The sequence below is a fragment of the Aedes albopictus genome, chromosome 3, assembly GCF_035046485.1.
Source record: "Aedes albopictus strain Foshan chromosome 3, AalbF5, whole genome shotgun sequence".
In the NCBI taxonomy this organism is placed as follows: Eukaryota; Metazoa; Arthropoda; class Insecta; order Diptera; family Culicidae; genus Aedes; species Aedes albopictus.
In genome coordinates, this window is record NC_085138.1 from 204,743,945 (window position 1) to 204,764,172 (window position 20,228).

Consider the following 20,228-nt stretch of genomic DNA (forward strand, 5'->3'; position numbering starts at 1 on the left):
ATGAAATTTGTTCTAAGTGTTACGTCTGTTTCCCTATGAACTCACATTTTGCGAGTTTGTCGGGAGTGGGATTCGATCCCAGGTCTTCGGCGTGATAGTCAAGTGTTCTAACCATCACACCAGGTCCGCTCCAAAAATCAACAAGATAATTGGTAGCCATGCTTCTGTAACACAACAAATCTCAATAAAACAAGTAAAACGACATTTTTGTTTAGTTCACGTTTTATTTTGTATAACATAAACCGGCTTCGTACTTCACCAATACAGAATCTCATAGGTATTTTTTTCTCTTTTGGTCATAGTTGCTACTAGCAATGGTGAGGACAGGAATCTAATTTGTTCGAACTTGAAACCATCATTCATTAAAATGAAACGAAACACCAATAAAATAGCGTGCGTGCCAGCTGAAATGGACTTACGACACATAAGCGATCAGCAGAGAAGAATAACGGACGGTTAACTCCAGAACTTTCATTTTCGGTTTCAGTAACGTTTTTTGGGTTTCAGAGACAGTAGGTTGTTGGCCTACGGCCCCCTATCCACCGTGATGGGGCTGCCACCTTAGGTATAGCTTCCGGTGGAGGAGCATTTTATACTCAGCCGCTGGATGCCAGAACAGACGCTGTTTGAGCCGCACCTCCTTGGTGATCAGACGCTCGAGACGTACCTCCTCAATCTATCTGAAGTCAGAAAGACAACAGTACCCAGGCTGCACTACCAGCTAAGCACACAACTCTTAGCTGGCGGTCTTTGTCATCGCTTGACCCGTGGAAGCATGAGGTAGGAACTTGTGAGGATCAGTGTTATGTCGGACGCTCTCCTTTACTCCTTTTCGACTCACCGTTTTGCAGCCCAGCTTTTGCGAGTTTAAGAAATGTATGGAAAAGCAACCAGATTAGTCGACCCACTAGAATCCGAATTTTCAACTCGAACGTGAAATCTGTGCTGCTATATGCCAGTGAAACCTGGTGTGTATCAGTGGAGAACACTCAACGGCTGCAGGTCTTCATCAATAGATGCCTGCTGTATATAATTCGTGCATGGTGGCCTCACAATTGGATCTCCAACGTGTTGCTCTATCGTCGATGTCATCAAAAGCCGATAGCGACAGAAATTCGGGAGCGAAAGTGGAGGTGGGTCGGCCACACTCTACGCAGGGGCGGAAACGAAATCTGCAAACAAGCGTTAGACTGGAACCCAGCAGGACATCGCAGCAGAGGCAGCCCCAGAGGCTCATGGCGGCGCAGCCTCAATAACGAAATCAAGCAAGTCGACAGAAATTTGCCACATGTCAAGGCGATGGCTGGCAATCGCCCAGGATGGAAAGCTTTCAATTCAGCCCTCTGCACCACCGTGGGTGGCCAGGACTGAAAGTAAGTAACTCCAGAACATCCCTAATAGAAAAATATGATACAACGTTCTTAACAACCCTTTCGGGCTATCATCTTGATCATACAGGGAATGACACAATCATTCACCCTATCAGCAGTGTATAATACGTTTTTATTAGGGATATGCTGTATTTGGTCAGTGTTAGATGGCCTTCCAATAAATAAATTAACTTTGAAAATTCTAATTACAGATGTGAAATTAATTCAATTTGATTTTGTATGAGAACTTATTGGACACGGTGTAAAGTGACTGTTTTCCATACAACGTTCTGAACCAAAGGGCAGGGAGGTTGATACTACTAAGACAACTATATTTTTCAGTATGTGAACCGTTTTCAGTTTTATTAAGATCTTTGATATATTTTCTATAGATATAAATTACGATGCTGAAATATACTACTACTTTTCAACACGTGATGATTTCCTTTGCTGTTGCAGTTTTGTTCGATTTATTCTTAGCTTTCGCCCGGGTGATGTGAATTTATACCTATCTGCTTCAATGAACAGAAACATCAGAATGACATTTGCGGGGATTCTTCCTCGACAGATTCTTCCTACATGACGGTGGTATCTGAAATAGAAAAAAAAGTAAATATTACATTTTGTGTTGCACATAGAGTAGTAAAAAGAGGTAAAAAGTATACGTTTTCATCGCTTATTGGTTTTAAAAATAGTTATTTATGCAACGAGTTGCGAAATCATGATTTTTACGGCACGAGTTGTACATTTATCCAATGAGGCTTGCCGAGCCGAATAAATACGACGAGTGCTGTAAAAATCGAGTTTTGCAACATTGTATGTTTTTTCAATGACAAAAATATTCACTAGAATATGATCATATCCATCCAAAAGAATCATCACAGACAAACAGACGTAACACTTTCGAAATGTCCATCGACCACGATAATTTTGAATCTTCATAGTTGTAGGTTTCGCAACCAGAAGCGTGCTCATCGCTTTTCTTTGCGTTTGACATTTCACACAAGCGCCTTCTGTTGACGATATTGTACAACGTGTTCCATCATGCTAGCCGCGAAATTTGGATCATGCAAGCTGTGCCATACACCGTGTCCAATAAGTTCTCACACAAAATACAAATTTAGAATATGTATATAATTTTGTTTCACATCTGTGATTCATATTTTCAACATGAATGCCTGTAATTGGAGAGCCACACTGTTTAAATAAAGCATTCGGTTTAGAATTGCGTTATTTTCTGTTTGTTTTTATAAGCCTAGCAGTAAACTTCCGTTTTCTGAAATCCGTTTGCTCCGGCACGCAAGAAATATTGTGAGATTTGCACAAAAGTGCACGCGGCCTATCGCTTCCGAAAGGTACGGCCGCGGTTTTCACTCCCTGTTTACTTCATCCTTATGGGAAATTACATTGCGGCGTTTCCTACGGAGCGGCTGTTCCTTTCGAAAACGATAGACCGCGTGAACTTTCGTGCAAAGCCCCTTTTTGAAACATTTCAACGACCACGCGGTCATAGACAAACAGACGTAACACCTTGAACGATTTTCATGGAAATCCATCGCCCAGTTCACACTACCATCACCTGGTGGAAAAGTTGCACGAATCACTGTGTTGTGCCATATCGTCAACAGTAGGCGCTAGTGGCCTTTTTTATTAACGTGAAACGTCAAACGCATAGAAAAATGATGTGCGCGCCTCTGGTTGTGAAAGCCACAACTATGAAAATTTAAAATGTTCGTTAAAAGCATGGCCGATGGAAGTTTCGCAAGTGTTACGTCTGTTTGTCTGTGACGCGGTGTTTACGTTTCAAGAAATCTGACAATATGTTCGATAAGTTTTTTATTTTATTTTACGGTAGCTTTTATGGACTCTATAGATTAAATTTTGAGTTTTTATCCCAAGTATTGTACCAAATGGATACACTAAAACAATAAAATTTTAGTGAGGATATGGTATGAAATTTGCAAGTAAGCTTAATTTGGGCTGATTTCCTTGAAAATGATTGTTATATTAAAGATAAACATCATAAAACGTAAATTTTGGACAGAATTCACCACAATAGGAACACAAGCATGTTTTAGAAGTAAGAATGGTGTGAATCAACAAGATAAGATGCAGCCATGCTTCTTTCGCACAACAAATCTCATTCTAGCAGGTAAATGGACATTTTTGTTTAATTTACGTTTTATTTTGTACAAAATAAAACGGCTTCGTACTTCACCAATACAGAATCTCATATTTTTGCCTTTCTCGTACACCAAGGTGTACCGAAAGGCTATACAGGCAAACAGACGTAACACCTTGAACGATTTTCATAGAAATTCATCACCCAGTTCACACTACCATCATCTGGTGGAAAAAATGCACGAATCACTGTGTTGTGCAATATTGTCAACAGAAGGCGCTAGTGTGAAACGTCAAACGCATAGAAAAACGATGCGCGCGCCTCTGGTTGTGAAAGCCACAACTCCTCCTCTTCTTGGCGTAACGTCCTCACTGGGACAAAGCCTGCTTCTCAGCTTAGTGTTCTATGAGCACTTCCACAGTTATTAACTGAGAGCTTCCTCTGCCAATGACCATTTTGCATGTGTATATCGTGTGGCAGGCACGAAGATACTCTATGCCCAAGGAAGTCAAGGGAATTTCCTTTACGAAAAGATCCTGGACCGACCGGGAATTGAACCCGTCACCCTCAGCATGGTCATGCTGAATACCCGTGCGTTTACCGCCTCGGCTATATGGGCCCTTAATGAAAGCCACAACTATGATAATTTAAAATGATCGTTAAAAGCGTGGTCGATGGAAATTTCGCAAGTGTTACGTCTGTTTGTCTGTGGCTATATGTTCACACCAAAAACGAAAATTTGATAGAGCCCCCGGAGGGGCAAGTTTCATATACCAATCGACTCAGCTCGACGAGTTGAGATGATGTCTGTGTGTGTATGTGTGTGTATGAATGTGTGTGTGTATGTGTACAAAAAAGTCACCTCACTTTTAGATAGTAAATATCAACCGATTTTAACGATCGATGGCTCATTCGACGCGGAATCTGGTCCCATTGTTTCCTGTTGAAAATGGTTCGGGTCGGTCCAACCGTTCCGGAGTTATGGTCATATAGATGTTCCGGACCGATACCCCTGGAAGGGGTCAAACATGAAAATGCAACAAACCCATACATGCGGCACATCAAATTGCGGCATTTTCGATAACTCGATGAACGGTTATCATGAAAATAGTCTCTAACCATATCTGAACCGATAGTGTTCCGGAACCGGCTCTAAGTGTCCCGCCGGAAGTGACCTAATATAAAAATGAACCAATCCAATGCATGCGACACATCAAAACGCGGCTTTTTTGATAACTTGATCAGCTATTAGCAAGAAAATAGTCTCAGACCATATCTGAACCGGTAATGTTCCGGAACCGGTTCCGGATGTTCCGCCGGAAGTGGCCAAATATAAAAGTGAACCAAACCCATGCATGCGACATATCAAAGAGCGGATTTTTCGATATCCTAATGAATAATTGTCAAAAAAAAAAATAGTCTAAAACCATATCTGAACCGGTAGTGTTCAGGAACCGGTTCCAGGTGTCCCGCCGGAAATGGCCAAATATAAAAGTGAACCAAACCCATGCATGCGATACCTCAAATCACGGTTTTTCAGATAACATGATAAACAGTTGGCAAGAAAATAGACTCAGACCATATCAGTGTGTTATGGAACCGATTCCGGGTATCCCGCCGGAAAAGGTCAAATGTAAAAGAGAACCAATACATGTAACATATCAAATGATTTATTTGGTAATCTGATGAACGGCTAGCTAGAAAATAGCCTCAGACCATATTCCGGACAACACTTCGTGTCGTGTCGGGGAACCGATTTTAAGTGTTCCGTCGTATGTGGTCAAATATAAAAGTGAACCAAACCCATGCATGCGACATATCAAAGAGCGGATTTTTCGATATCCTAATGAATGGTTATCAAAAAAAAAAAATAGTCTAAAACCATATCTGAACCGGTAGTGTTCAGGAACCGGTTCCAGGTGTCCCGCCGGAAATGGCCAAATATAAAATTGAACCAAACCCATGCATGCGATACCTCAAATCACGGTTTTTCAGATAACACACACTTAATCTTGGTTTCCCTGTTCGGTAATTTATTTTACGGTTTTTGATCCGCAAAATACAAAAAGTACTGAGATTTCAGCTTTTTCATTCACTATTACTGATCTTCAGCAATATTTTTTGACGTTTTACTGAACACCGTAACATTGCGTACCGATAATTCAGCAAAAATTCAGATTTACTGAAAAGAGTTCAGTAAAAAGCAAGTACCGACTTTTCGGCATAAGATTACTTTCACTGAGTTTTCGTCAAAATAAAATGTAAACACTCTGCTGCGCACGCACCTAGCTGTCAAAATAATATTTCCAAAGATGAAGCTCGCTGATCCTGGATTCCAACGACGGCATCGAAATGTCTTCAAAATAAGAGAAGATTCCTATTTAATGTTTCTAATTCCGATTCATACGCTCCTGCTGGCTTTTTTTTTGGTAAGTATTAGAAGGCATAAAATTGGAACCATCTACCGGGAGTAATTAATTATGCAACTTTTGGTTCAGCCACTTCAGCTGCTGCACGGATTGAGCACCGGCAGGATCATCCAGCAGTCTTGTATTTACGTTGCCTTTCAATATACACCAAATTCAGTCTGCCGGAATTGTAATAAACTGTTGTACTTTACGGCGTTTGTAATCTTTTCAAGAAAGGCTGGTAGCAGCAAATGAATCGGGTGCTGGAAACATATTGAAATTGAAAGATTTAGGAAACATGAAACTGGGGAGGGACCAAAATCTTTTTCAGAACTGAAAAAGTCAGTAATGCGGAAGTAAACCAAAAAAATACCGAAAAAGACAGTAACATCTGCATCAACTATTACTGACTAAGTCAGCTTTTATTTTGACAGCTCGATTTTTTTGCTTTACTGAGTTTTCGGTACTTAGAAAATATTACTGACTTAACTCTGCTGTTCAAAAACCCAGTAAAATTTTACCGACATCGGTAATCGAATCTGAGTGTGTATTTACGTTGCCTTTCAATATACACCAAATTCAGTCTGCCGGAATTGTAATAAACTGTTGTACTTTACGGCGTTTGTAATCTTTTCAAGAAAGGCTGGTAGCAGCAAATGAATCGGGTGCTGGAAACATATTGAAATTGAAAGATTTAGGAAACATGAAACTGGGGAGGGACCAAAATCTTTTTCAGAACTGAAAAAGTCAGTAATGCGGAAGTAAACCAAAAAAATACCGAAAAAGACAGTAACATCTGCATCAACTATTACTGACTAAGTCAGCTTTTATTTTGACAGCTCGATTTTTTTGCTTTACTGAGTTTTCGGTACTTAGAAAATATTACTGACTTGACTCTGCTGTTCAAAAACCCAGTAAAATTTTACCGACTTCGGTAATCGAATCTGAGTGTGCATGATAAACAGTTGGCAAGAAAATAGACTCAGACCATATCAGTGTGTTATGGAACCGATTCCGGGTATCCCGCCGGAAAAGGTCAAATGTAAAAGAGAACCAATACATGTAACATATCAAATGATTTATTTGGTAATCTGATGAACGGCTAGCTAGAAAATAGCCTCAGACCATATTCGGGACAACAATTCGTGTCGTGTCGGGGAACCGATTTTAAGTGTTCCGTCGTATGTGGTCAAATATAAAAATGAACCAAACCTATGCATGCGACACATAAAATCTTTGCTTTTTCAATAACTATCAAGAAAATAGCCTCAGATCACATCAGAAACTACCGGTAGTGATCCAAAATTGATTCCGGGTGCATGCGGGATGTCAAATACATGCGCCACATTAAATAGCGGAATGACAAAAGTGAAAAAAAAATTCTAGCGATTGATCAAATCGTGGCTTTTTGATAGCCTGGTAAACTTTGGGTTAGATTAAAAGTGAAGACATGTTCGAAGTCTTCATATATGCAAGAGAACAAAATTGTGACCAAGGCGAGCTCACCAAATCACACCTTTTCAGATTCCTGCGGTGTTGAGGCTCAAATGAGAATCGCATATTATCCAAAACTGAAAAAGCGTTTTATCCAGAATGACGAAAAAGCGAACAAAACCGACACGTTGGTTTCGACTAAATCAACAATCGGTTCATTTTATTAGATTTATGCATATCCATTTATCCATGGATCATTGGGAAAAATGCTTTTTTAGTTCTGGAGCATTTGCCATTCTCATTTGAGCCTTAATATATAGTAGGATGGATCAACGTTTAATGGGAAAATTATAATTTGATCGCATCAACACCGATTTTTTTTCAATTTCCTCTCTCGTCTAAAATTACTGCGCAAAATTTGGGTGCGGCTGGATGAGCTCTCGCTCTTCTCATTGCGATTTTTGTATGGAAAATTCTCCTTTTTGCATTTTTCTCACAAGGACTTACCAAGGATAATATAATATAGCTAAGCTTAAAGTGTGCTAAAGAAAACTTTATGGAAGATCGTAAAGTGATCTGTGGTTGTGAATAAAGTTAAGGTGGTCATATGTGCCATCAATAAGTTTCACAAATCGATGGCGGCTTTGTTAAAATTTTTGCTTTTCTATATAAAGTGTTCCCAGGATATCGAACATTCCGGCTAACGTTGAAGAAAAGATCATGAGTTACATATTCGATGAGAAATGCACTATCACCACTAGGTGGATTAATCTGTTTTTTTTCTCTTCTGGTCATAGTTGCTACTAATTTGTTTCAACTTTAAACCATTACTCGTTAAAATGAGACGAAATACCAATGAAATGGCATGCGTGCCAGCTTAAATAAACTTACGACACATAAGCGATGTGAAATGAATTCAATTTGATTTTGTATGAAAACTTGTTAAACACGCTTACAATGGTCAAAGTTTTCCATGCTCTTGCCGTGGAAACTGAAGTTGGTGATCACACAATTGTAATATGGTTCATAATGCAAAAAGAGTTGCATTATGCACCATAATGCAATTGTTTGTTATAGTGCGACAAAGTAGGCCGTTATAGCACCGACGAACCGACGTGACAGCTAGAACAAAAAAATTCAAATTTATTGTCCCCGACGCCATGATGAAAAATAGCCGAACACTACCGCCTCCTCTATAACGGTTCGCGTTGTTTTGGTAGCATGATTCCAAACCCCCGTGTATTAATATAGGAAGAGGTTCGTGTCCGCGCTGATTTGACAGAAGCGTTCGCTCGCTTCGCTGGTCGACCGTTAAATTGGGGGGGGGGGGGGGGGGGACAGTTTTGAATCACCACTGTCACGTCGGTTCGTCGGTGGTTATAGTTAAGAAACGGCAAGTGTAAAACCACATAGAAACAGACGTCACACTCTCATAGCCTCCCATCGAGCACCTTTTTAACGGTTGATTCAAATATTCAGTAGTAGGTCGATTGACCACTCGCGGCGCTGGTATAGTTTTTGCTCCTGTTTAAAAAAATACACTAGACAAGGGAGAAAAATATATACACATGCAGTGACATACATATGTCAATTCAAAAGGTAGAGTAAGGTGGGACAATAGCTTGATGGTTGGACTCTAGTTTTATATTCAATTTTTCTCAAAAATCGAAGCAGATAGAAATTAATGAATACCGTGTAGTGATTCTATAACATCCATGAGCTAAAATTTTGCTTAACAAAGTAACGTCAAATATCTTTTTAATTTTGAGTTACAACACCTTTTTGTACGCGTGCGTCTTATTCGAACTCTTGCTCCACCACTGGGACAAAAGTTCAAATCGAATATTTGTCGAATTTAGCTAATCGTTGAACACCATTTTGACTACTTTGGCACACATACAGGTATAAGCAATGACTCAATTATTAAAACAGTTTACATCACACAAAATAAAGGCTTAACAGATGAAAAACATATGCAAACCTGTTATTGATCAACAGCACAATTGTGCTGGTTCGTCACGAAAGGGATATGGTCACTGTATATTATGTGGCTAGAACATCGATACACTATGACAAGATATCGAGGAAATTTTCTAGCCGGAATGATAATCGAAGCCGTCTTCGCATTGACAATTCAAAGCTTTATTGACGCATTTTACTCCACATGCAGAAAAAAGCATGGTAAAATTAAAAATATTTCAGGTAAACTCAAATGAATTGTCAATTTGTTCTGGCAACAAAAATAAAACTGTTTGGAGCAAATCAAACGTCACATTTGAAGCAAATTCAATCCATTTTGAAGCAAACATGCATCTTCTAACAGGTTATGTTACAAAAAAATGTGAACCTTTTTTTGTGGCAGGTCGGCCCTACGGAAATATTTGTTTACCAATTTATTACAAAGTCATTTCTTTCTCTAGGAAAATCCACTTCCCGCATAGCCCTTTCAATGCCAACATCATGTAGATAACATACGCTCCCGAAATCAATAGGATTTCGTGGAAACTTTTGGTGAAACTTGACTTTTTTGCAAGAGGAAATCTTGTTTGGTGCTGCAGCTGGAACTTGAGAGTTTTGTTTATGTTCTCGACGGCGGAACGGGGGGCTTTTCAATGGGTATTGTAGGAATCAATATGTAATTGAGTTAGTTTTAAAAATTAATATTTTTGTTTTAAATATTTTATCAGTTTACCGAATAAACATGAATATTTTTGTTTCAAACGAATGAAATTTGTCGCCGTGCAAGACGAAAAATTTATCTCTTAAATTTTCTCTTAAAATCACACAAAAAAAACTTACCTAAGTATCGTGAAGTAACAATTTCAACGATAGGACTTCTCTGCAATCGAATCTCGTATTCTTGGATGATGCTTTCTAAACTGCAATGAGGGCACTTCAATACCAACTTCGGAATTATTGGACTAGATTTTTCTTTGGTGTTGATGATGAACTTTTCCGCACAGTCACGATGAAATAGATGCTTGTTGGTGCAAATGACGAAACTTCCCTGCAAAAGAGAAAATATATGGTATTGACACAATAAACTCGACACTCGATAAACCTAAAATATGTAATACTTTTAAACAAAGTTTTCTATTGCTATTCCATGTCGAATGGACAAAACTTTACTATATGTACATTTGCTCATCACCACAGATAGCGATCACAAGCTGAGGGCCGATTCTTAACCCTCTACTTCCAATGGTAGCTCTAGAGCACCTGCGATTTTTGACGAACTCGGGACAAACGGAATTTGATGAATATGATATAATAGTTATTAGAATATGGTTGTAATCTCATTAGGTAAATTCAACTGCCTACTAATTATTTCATTAGTGAATTCACTTAAGCTTAAGCTATTGACAAACAATTCTGGAGCTCGATTTGAATAGGTCGTATGTGCTTTTGTCGATTGAAAATTCGATCAGTTGGATTCGCTTATTAAATATAGCGAAAACCGTTGAAATTAAGCAAAACAGGCTTTCTGTTCCATCATTAAAAGTTTGCAAAATATCTGCCATGTTGCTACAATGACTAAAATAAACTGATCAAATTTTTAAACGACAAAAGCACATACGACCTATTCAAATCGAGCTCCAGAATTTAAAAAAAAATTGATTTACACATAACAACTTTTTCGTTTATTTCGCAAAATTCGGTACAGCTTTTCTTCAATCACCTTTATCGGCAACGCTTCATGGTTAGATCACAGACAAACAGACGTAACACTCTTCAAAGCGGCTTGGCACATGCATTTAACAATCAAATCAAATTTCATTTATTTCCGCGATCCTTCCACCAGAGGCGCTAGTGTTCGATCGCTTTGACGTTTGCCAGTGCTGAATGATGCAAACGAAAATTATAGGCGATTTGTGTAATAGTGTGCGTCAAATCGAAATCCATCATGGCCGACAGTGTCACGCGCGGTTATACCAACAGGTGGCAGTGTGCTCATAAAAGAGACACCGGGCAAAAGTTTTTGAAGAACTTCCTTTAAGAGTTACGTCTGTTTGTCTGTGGTTAGATATAGTCGTTCAAAGTAGTAGAAAAGAAAGGGTTAAACTTCAGCTTAGCATAAGCATTTATTAGTCTATGATTGGTGGCTAGGTACACTCAGCGAAAAAAAAAAACTATCGAAAACCACCAAAATACCTTATGAACTTTTGCTATAACTAAAAATCATAGATGCCATAACCTGGCCGTTTTAATATTTGTGTCACATTTCTGATATGCTGCAAATATTAATGCTGACAAGAAAATATCAAAAGAAATTTTGGTATTTCCAGGATGCTTTTCAATACTGGCTGTGCAAGCACTAGAATAGAATAGAATAGAATAGAACTAAAAATCATAGATGCCATAAGCATACCTTATGAAAATTGATCGTGCTTGTTATGATTTCATAAGATAGACTCAGGGCCGCATTTAAGGGGGGCCATGGCCCCGGGCTCCCACATTTTAGGGGCCCCCACAAAATCTAACTTCAAATGGGAACCGAAAAAAAGTAGTGCTGAAAACATCGTGATTTAATTTTTATCACAAGTACTTCTACTCTCAAGATGTGTGTGAAATATTGTGCTTCAAATTAGAAAGAAGCAGATATTTATCTGCCTTTTTTATAAAATTTCAAACTTTCTCTGAAAGTTGTTAAGATTCTTATGGTTCGGAATGATCATCTTCACCTGAATTCTGGATGAAATCTTAAACTCCATGAAATAGAGAGTCGAACAGTTTCTGCTGAAAATTCGTGTTTGCTAATCGAAAATTATTGGTATTATTTTTAAACATTTCCTAAAACTTTGATTACATGACCGAGAAATGAGCGAATATTGTTAGTCTCTCTTGGTCATCGTCTCCCGATTCGATGACATTGAGAGAGGCACTTCTGTAAAAATCGCGTGACGACCCGTGTTGACGCTGACGTTTTCCAAGACTGCTCCTGAAGTTTCACAAATAGTTCTGAACAATTATTTTGCGCGTTCATAAGAAAATCTTCGAAGTCGCGTTAGAAACGATAATGCTTAAGTTCCACAAAAAAAAAACTTGTAATCGGTTTGCAACTCTATAGATTTCATCAATGATTCCGCAAGAAATTCTATTTGGAGCTTGCAATAACAGCCCTAAGGAGCAGACCTGGTGTGATGGTTAGAACACTTGACTATCACGCCGAGGACCTGGGATCGAATCCCACTCCCGACAAACTCGCAAAATGGGAGTTCTTCCTTCGGAAGGGAAGTAAAGTGTGGGTCCCGAGATGAACTAGCCTAGGGCTAAAAATCTCGTTAATACAGATAAAAAAGAATTAAAAAAACGGCCCCAAAGATAGCGCTATGAATTTTATTTGAAATTTATCAGAAATGTCTCCTTTAAAATTTATTTTTGAATTTCCTAAAGGACTTTCTCTTAAATTTTGACTTGATCAATGGAATCTAATACTTTGAACACTCTCGGATAAAGCGTTATTTACTTGATAAAATTTCTTTGAGTGAGTCGTTTTTTCTTCGATTTTTTTCGAAGATGTGAGCTCCGTAGCATTTGAAGAGCAAGTAATGACGCATATTTGTTCTGAACATTGCATGTTGCTAGACCTTGTCATTCAAATGAAAAATTTCTTTTGCAATCGTCTTCAGATTAGATTTTCATATCTGGATCTCTGTTATGCTTAGATAGCCTTTTTTCTAGTTACGCTACGCTAATTAAGCTAGATTAATATCCCCAATAATATCCCTAATTTTTGGAAGAATTTTTCATATTTTCTGCTTTTACTATAATGAAAAAAAAATCCTCTAAAAAGAGGGCCCCCACAACACTGTGGCCCCGGGCCCCCACATTTGTAAATCCGGCCCTGGATAGACTTATGAAGAGAGCAAAACAATATTAAAATGATGCAGACTTGAATCAATCCATGGACGCCGGGATAACTGAACACGCTTTTGATCCACACGGCTACCGAAACTTGAGAATATCATTTTGCGAAACATATATAAAAGCCAAGCTCTGAAACGATTCTGCATCATAGAGCGTCCTAATGAAATTCATCCTAATCATTATGAATTATTTAAAGGCCGTTTCATAAGTTAAGCCTTATTTATTTGGCAAAGTGTATGTGGAGTGCGACAGTATGTTTCGGCTTCATATTATGCTTTTGGTCGAAATACGAAGTGACCGAACGTGCGAAAATTGATTTTTAACCTACTTAGAAATGTCGCAACTAAATTTGGATTAGTGCATATTGTTGCTATTAAATAGCCTAATGATGCGCAACAGAAAAAATAGATTAAAATTTACTTCGCAGCTGCAACTTCGCATGTGCTTCTAGCGACGACTTCGATTTGGTGGTGCGACGATAATAAAAAACGATTAGCTTTCACTTGTAGTTAGTGGGCACAAACGCGAGTGCGTTGTGGGTTAGCATCTAAGCCGAAACAGAGATGGATTTGTGAAAAAAACGAGTGTTCATGGTGTGGCTTCCGATTCAGTTTGGCTTTCTACTCCACAGAATCGTTACATGTTCTGTGGCTTAGTTGGTTAAAGCACCGGTCTAGCGAATACGGAGTCGTGGGTTCGTATCCAACAAGAACGCATTTTTTTTTACAAATTTCATCTCTCAATTTGCATTGGCGTAGCTAGCTTTTTCTTATTTCTTACTTACTCTCCTAAACAAACGGGAGAAAAAGCGGAATGCGAGAGGGGGCATGTGCCCCCTTTTTCATCCTTCTCTTTCTAGTGTTTGTTTAGAGTGAGCGAGAAAAAAAAGAAAAAGCTAGCTACGTCAATGTCAATTTGTCAATTGGGTTGTTTAGTGAATAAAATATTGCTATTTTCTGTAGCCTAATCGAAAGAGCTCATTTTTTTAGTATAACGAGATTTTATTGGATTCAAATATCTTTGTTTTGATGTTTAAATTAACAAAACAGTTTTATTTTTCGTGGATAGAATGACAGTTCAATTGATAAAATGACAGTTCGACTCGAACAAAAAAAATCCCCATACAAACTTTAAATGCATTTTAAAATTAGTTCTCGGACTCCAAAAATTATGAAATTTTGGATTTCGGCTAATTTTCGGGCGGAGAATCCGAATCTGAAATAATCCGGATACCCCTTAAGATCCTAATTGGGTTCTGTGCCTTCTACCTAATTAAAAATTTTGCAGTATGTTTCAGACGTCTGATAAATGCCAGTAAAGGGCAATATATATCATTATAATCAATGTGGCTTATTGTCGATCATCACCCCAAGTGTTTGACGGAGCGTTTCGAAGTACAATCGCCTACACATATCACCGCTTGCTGCTCCGACTTTCGGTTGTTCATAACCACCACCTCAACAGTTTTGTGGTGAGCCAATTCCAGTTTCTTGGAAATCTCCTCCACGTCTCTACAACCGCGATCGAGTGGACAGAAGTCATTTCCACTTCTGCGATCGATTCACCGTAGACCTCTAGCGCAATGTCGTCAGCAAAGCCGACGGTTTCAACTCCCACCGGGAACTCTAACCTCAGCACCTCGTTGTACATGACATTCCATAACACCGGACGCAGGGTGGGGACTCCTGAGGTTATGTGAAAGCACTTGCGACCTGTCGTAAACTAGTACTTGATTATGGAAGTAACTACCGAGAATCTTATCCCCAAACGTAGGAGCGTATCGGCAATAGCCACTCAACTGATGCTATCGAACTCGTTCCTTACATCCAGAGTCACTACTCCACACCACAGTAGCGAATCCCCATCTTCTTAAGCTGGAGTGCTATCTCGGCGGATTTAGTAACCGACAGGATAGCGTCTACGGTCAATATCCTATTCTGGAAGCCGAACTGGTTACTCGAGAGACCATTTACACCCTCGGTGTGCCTCAACATTCCATAGTGGATGATCTTTTCGAGCTCCTAGCATTATTGATTGTATTTTTTTAAGGTAAAAAATGACCGAAAAACACAGTTTTCACTTGAGGCATCTCGAAATCTTCACCAATTTAGCTGAAAGTTTGACCAGAAGTTTGTTTTAGCATTAGAAATAAGATGTGAGGGTGACCAGCTGATTTGACATAACAATGCAATGAAACACAAAATCATGAAAATCTCGCAAATCTTAGACACTTCAATTTGGACACCACAAGCACATGGCACATGATCGAGGATGGAGAGCGGCAGCCATAAAACGATTATTCCCCGTGCAGTTGAAACACCCGGAATTTTCGACTAGCGAAGTTGGATTTTTCTCCAAATCCGTGCGTCGGACCTCACTTTGGAAGTGGTGCGCTGTATAGCGGACCATGTTTATTGTACAGCGCACCACTTCCGAAGTTAGGTCCGACGCACGAATTTAGAGAAAAATCCAACTTCGCTAGTCGAAAACTCCGATTATAATTGTAACTACTGTTGTTGACAGTCAATTTTGTCCTAATTTTAATGAAGCACACTCAATCCTGAGTTCCCTGTTCCTTACTTTTTTGACGAAAATAGAACAGCAGAACTATTTCGGTAGCTTTGGTAATGGATTTGTAACCAGCGGTTACAATTATTATTTGTCGGCTCCACCGCAATTTGATATTCCCTCTTCCCAGAAGAATAACACGCCCTTTAAACAAATAGACCTCCTACTAACACTAAATGGGTCAGTGGCTGCACACAGTGGCTTGATGTGTGTAGTGATCGCTGCTCCACTCACAACACACCTTCAGTTTGTATGTGTACTTTTTGAGCATTGTAAACTACTCTCCGTGACGGGGTAACGCATAAATCCCGCCCGGATTTGTACTATTTGCTCGTAGATGGAACCCCAAGGCGATTATGGCAAACCACCATGTTAGGAGCATAAATGTCAAAAATCGTTCGTAAATTTTATTCACGAACGATTCTCGGCAGAACTTCGGCTCCCTCGAGAATTTTCAATTTTGATAAAAAGGTCTTCGCGACCAGGAAAAAATCTCTTTTCCCTGGAAATCTCGAAAGTTTAAGAAGTGCGCGATAATCGAGTTAATTGTTTTAATACAAAAGTTTGTAAGAAGAAGAATAATGAAGTGGAAGTGTTAATTATTAAGGTTATTGTTTCTTTGTTTTAGGTGGCAATTGTTAGTAGAACAATTAGTTTTGTTAGTAAGAATCAAAAGCAGTTAGTAGTGTTAAAAGTGTATGCTAAGGTTAGTAGTTGAAAGCGATTAATTGTTCTAAAGCTAATAATGTGAACAAATTGTAGATTTTGCCAAAAAGAACCGTATTAGAAGTGAAAACTGCCAACGTGAAGGTTTTAGAAGAAGAAAAAGGTAATTGTTAAAAGTTTCGTTAATTATACTGTTAAATAAGTGTTAATGTGAAAATTTGTTAGAGGCCTAAGAGTTATGACGTCACGGGGTATTAATTGAAAGGGCAGGTCCACAAAGCGGGCCTTTCTCTGTCTTTTGTGCAGTTTCTTGGCAGACGACGAACCGGAAGGAACGAAAGTGGAGACAGTGGACTCGGAAGTGGACAGGACCTAAGCGCATCCAGGTCGAGAACAGCACCATTCGCCCTTTTGCTGTTGGGGAAAAATCGATATCAGCCCTGGTGGCCGTCGAATGCCACCGTCGCCATCTTCCAAGCCACCAAACTTCCATTGTAGTTCTCTGCTACCACCTGTGTCGCCAACTCTGCACGTGACCGGTTCCTAGTGGTGAATCCGGTACCCGAACACCATCTGCGGCCCCTACGCCGGAAAGCCGGCCCCGCAGCGAGAAAGTAATCGCCGTTGATCACCATCCAGCGGCCAAAGCAACCATCCATCGGTCCGTTACCGCCGAGTGTTGTGAACGTCGGCAACCGGCCGGCCAGCCCGAAGCCATATCCTCCAAGCCCCGCATGTCACCGTAACCGCCACCAGCCCTGTCAGGATCGCGATCCGAACGCCGAAACACGCAAGTACCCCGCATGACGTCATGAATAAATTGTAACACTATTATGAAAATTTGGCCTCAGTAGCTATTTGTTCAAAGAGCATAGCCCTGGTGATTGATATTTCCACTCCTTTTCGTATCTCCGCTTTGTCGGGTTCAGAAAGGAACCAAATTGCTTCCACTTTCGGATTTCCAAAACTTATTTTGAATTTGAAATTTCTCGGTGTTGAACATTTTGGTTAACTTCCGTTTAATCGACGAAAGGTGAAGTCAGTGGGCAGTGGTTTAATTCGAGCAGTTTCTGCTTATGGTGAGTACCTTTCAGCTGTGTGTGTGTTGCGTGTACAAGCCGATAAACGACCCTGTGATCCCTTTAACCCTGAGCTGGCAAGTAACAATTGGCGCCCAACAAAAATTTGAATTTGAATCGTTTTCGTTCCCGGTAGGGGCGGTAAGAACGACTTGCCGTTTTGAAATTTATCTTCGTCCTCCAAACGAAGGAGAAAGAGTGTTTGAGAACTGTTGAATTTCATTCACATCCAAGATGGATGTTGAATTTGATTTGTTATACACCGGTTTGTCGATTCATCACCTCGATCGTGAGGAGATTGAATATGAATTAAAAATTCGAGGGCTTCCATTCACCGAAACCGAGACGCGCGCGGCACTGATGAGACGTTTGAAAGATCGGTTGAAAGAGGAGAAGGGAGCGAATCGCGATCTAGAGTTCGAACGGTTGAACACCACGGTAGATGATGAAATCAAAATTATCGATACGAGATTAAAACAGATTAAAGATTTTTTAGTCAATAAATCGAAGTTTGAGGGAATTCGAGAAAGCCTCAAAACGCGACTCGTACATTACTTCGCACGTGCGAAGCGGTTGCCAGATAACACGGACAGAGAAGATGATCTCGCGGATATAGACTCGTTGATAGCGAGTATTCGTGGGGCCTTTAATACACACTTTTCGTTGTTTTCGGGACAACGAGACGTAATCGAACAACTTAACCAATCGTTTTCGAGAATGCTTTCAGTCAACCAGAACGCTGGTGACAAGCAAAATGAAGAGATAGAATCAGTCGTTTCTTCGAACCGTTCTAGCAAAAGAAATTTAAAATCAGTCGACAATCCCGTCGCGAGTCAAAATTTAGCAACAAATTTCCTTCCATGGATGATGCCACCGTGGATGTTTGGGAACCCCCAGATGCAAATGTGGGCCACTCAACAGATGTTGGGAGCTGGTTCTATAGGTAATTTTTCTAATCAATTGAATGTTCCATTCGGTCCTGGACAGGTAGATAATTCGAACGCGAAACCGCGAAAATCGTCCCGTCGCGTTAGACAGAGGGTCAGAAGTACGAGTTCTGAATCCAAAGATTCGTCCGGTACAGAATCCGGATGGCCATCGGATGAGCCTCCGAAACCGGTCCGCGAAAAGAAACGCGAAAGCAAACCGCGAAATCGACCAGTGTCGGACTGGAGACTCAAGTACGACGGCGCGGATAACGGTCAAAACTTGATGAAGTTTCTGAAAGAAGTTGAATTCTACGCGAAATCCGAGGACATGTCACCGAAAGACTTGTTCCGATCGGCCATCCACCTTTTCAGTGGAGCCGCCAAAACTTGGTTTATGACCGGTTTTGAAAACGAAGATTTTACGTCTTGGGAAGAACTCAAGGAGGAGCTTAAGCGCGAGTTCTTAAGCCCCGATCACGACCATACGTCGGAAATACGCGCGATCGCGAGAAAACAAGGTCCACGCGAAACCTTTCAAGATTATTTCATCGAGTTGCAAAAGATTTTCAACTCGTTGACCAAACCGATGACCGAGCGTCGAAAATTCGAAATCGTGTTTCGCAACATGAGAGCGGATTACAAAGGCCACGTTGTTTCGTCGGAAATTGACAATCTGGCCGATCTTAAGAAGTTTGGTAGAAGGTTGGATGCGACGTATTGGTACAAATACCAAACATCCTCCAATGACGCGAATACACGTGGTAAACCATCGCAAGTTAACGAGATTAATACAGGGACGAAGCCGAAACCGAAGGCCAAGTCAGAAGAAAAACAGAGATCGCGTACGTTCCACAATTCGTCGAGAGATCGTCGCGGTTCTGAAGATGAAAACGATTCACGGCCGCGAAAGTCCAAAAGTCCTGTCCGGCCGAACGAACAACAAGATGTTCTACAGATGCTTGTCGATAATACTTATGACACACATGTGATTCAGGAATCACTGTAAATTTGCGCTTGAAATGAGTGCCATACTGATAATTCTCTCCGTTCAAGTCAGTCTTGTTAGAATTTTTTTGACAGTGAGTACCGTTGTACGTGTATCACACTCGTATCACATGTCTGTCCGGGGTATAAATATAAACCACTCAAGGATGGATATTGCTTCAATTGTCGTCTTCAAGGTCACCATGCTCGCGACTGCGACAGACCGAAGCACAAATATTGTCAAAAATGTGGATTCCTTAACGTGGACACAGCCTCGTGTCCATGGTGTGCAAAAAACGCGTCGAAAACTGTTCCCGAGGGCAGACAGTTCGACCGACAATAAAGTCCCTCAACTCTGTTGCCGAAGTCAGAGAGGCTTTGCTAAACTTTGGATTAGACAAAGTTTCTCCTACCGAATATGTCCATTCACACAATTTTCAAACGTACGAAACGATAATCAACTTAGCCAATGACGACAGACCGTTTGTGAAAGTCTCCGTTTTCGAAACGCCTATGGTTGGTCTTTTGGATAGCGGAGCCCATCTGAGCATCCTTGGGATCGGTGCTCTGAATTTGATAAGAAAATGTGGATTAAAACTTTTTCCGTCCGAGGTGAGTCTGCGGACCGCCAACGGTGAGGAATTGGAAGTCACTGGCTTAGTATACTTACCTATCACGTTCAATGGGGCTACTAAAATGGTCGATACTTTAGTAGTTCCATCACTCAAAAGAAGAATTCTCTTGGGAATGAACTTCTGGAGAGCATTTGAAATCCGTCCCACGATTGGCCAAATCCAGGT

The 20,228-nt window shown here is 40.2% G+C and overlaps 1 protein-coding gene across 1 annotated transcript in view; it reads right to left on the minus strand.

The window, feature by feature from the left end:
• Nucleotides 1-1,704: 1,704 nt before the first annotated feature.
• The window catches only part of LOC115261572 (uncharacterized), a 33,175-nt gene continuing 14,651 nt past the window's right edge, over nucleotides 1,705-20,228 (minus strand). Inside the window, exons 2-3 of the mRNA XM_029863467.2 lie at nucleotides 10,134-10,341; nucleotides 1,705-1,962 (exon numbers count right to left, since the gene is read on the minus strand). Coding sequence (XP_029719327.2) covers nucleotides 1,946-1,962; nucleotides 10,134-10,341 — 225 coding nt within the window. The 3' untranslated portion in view covers nucleotides 1,705-1,945. The remainder of the gene's footprint in view (nucleotides 1,963-10,133; nucleotides 10,342-20,228) is intronic.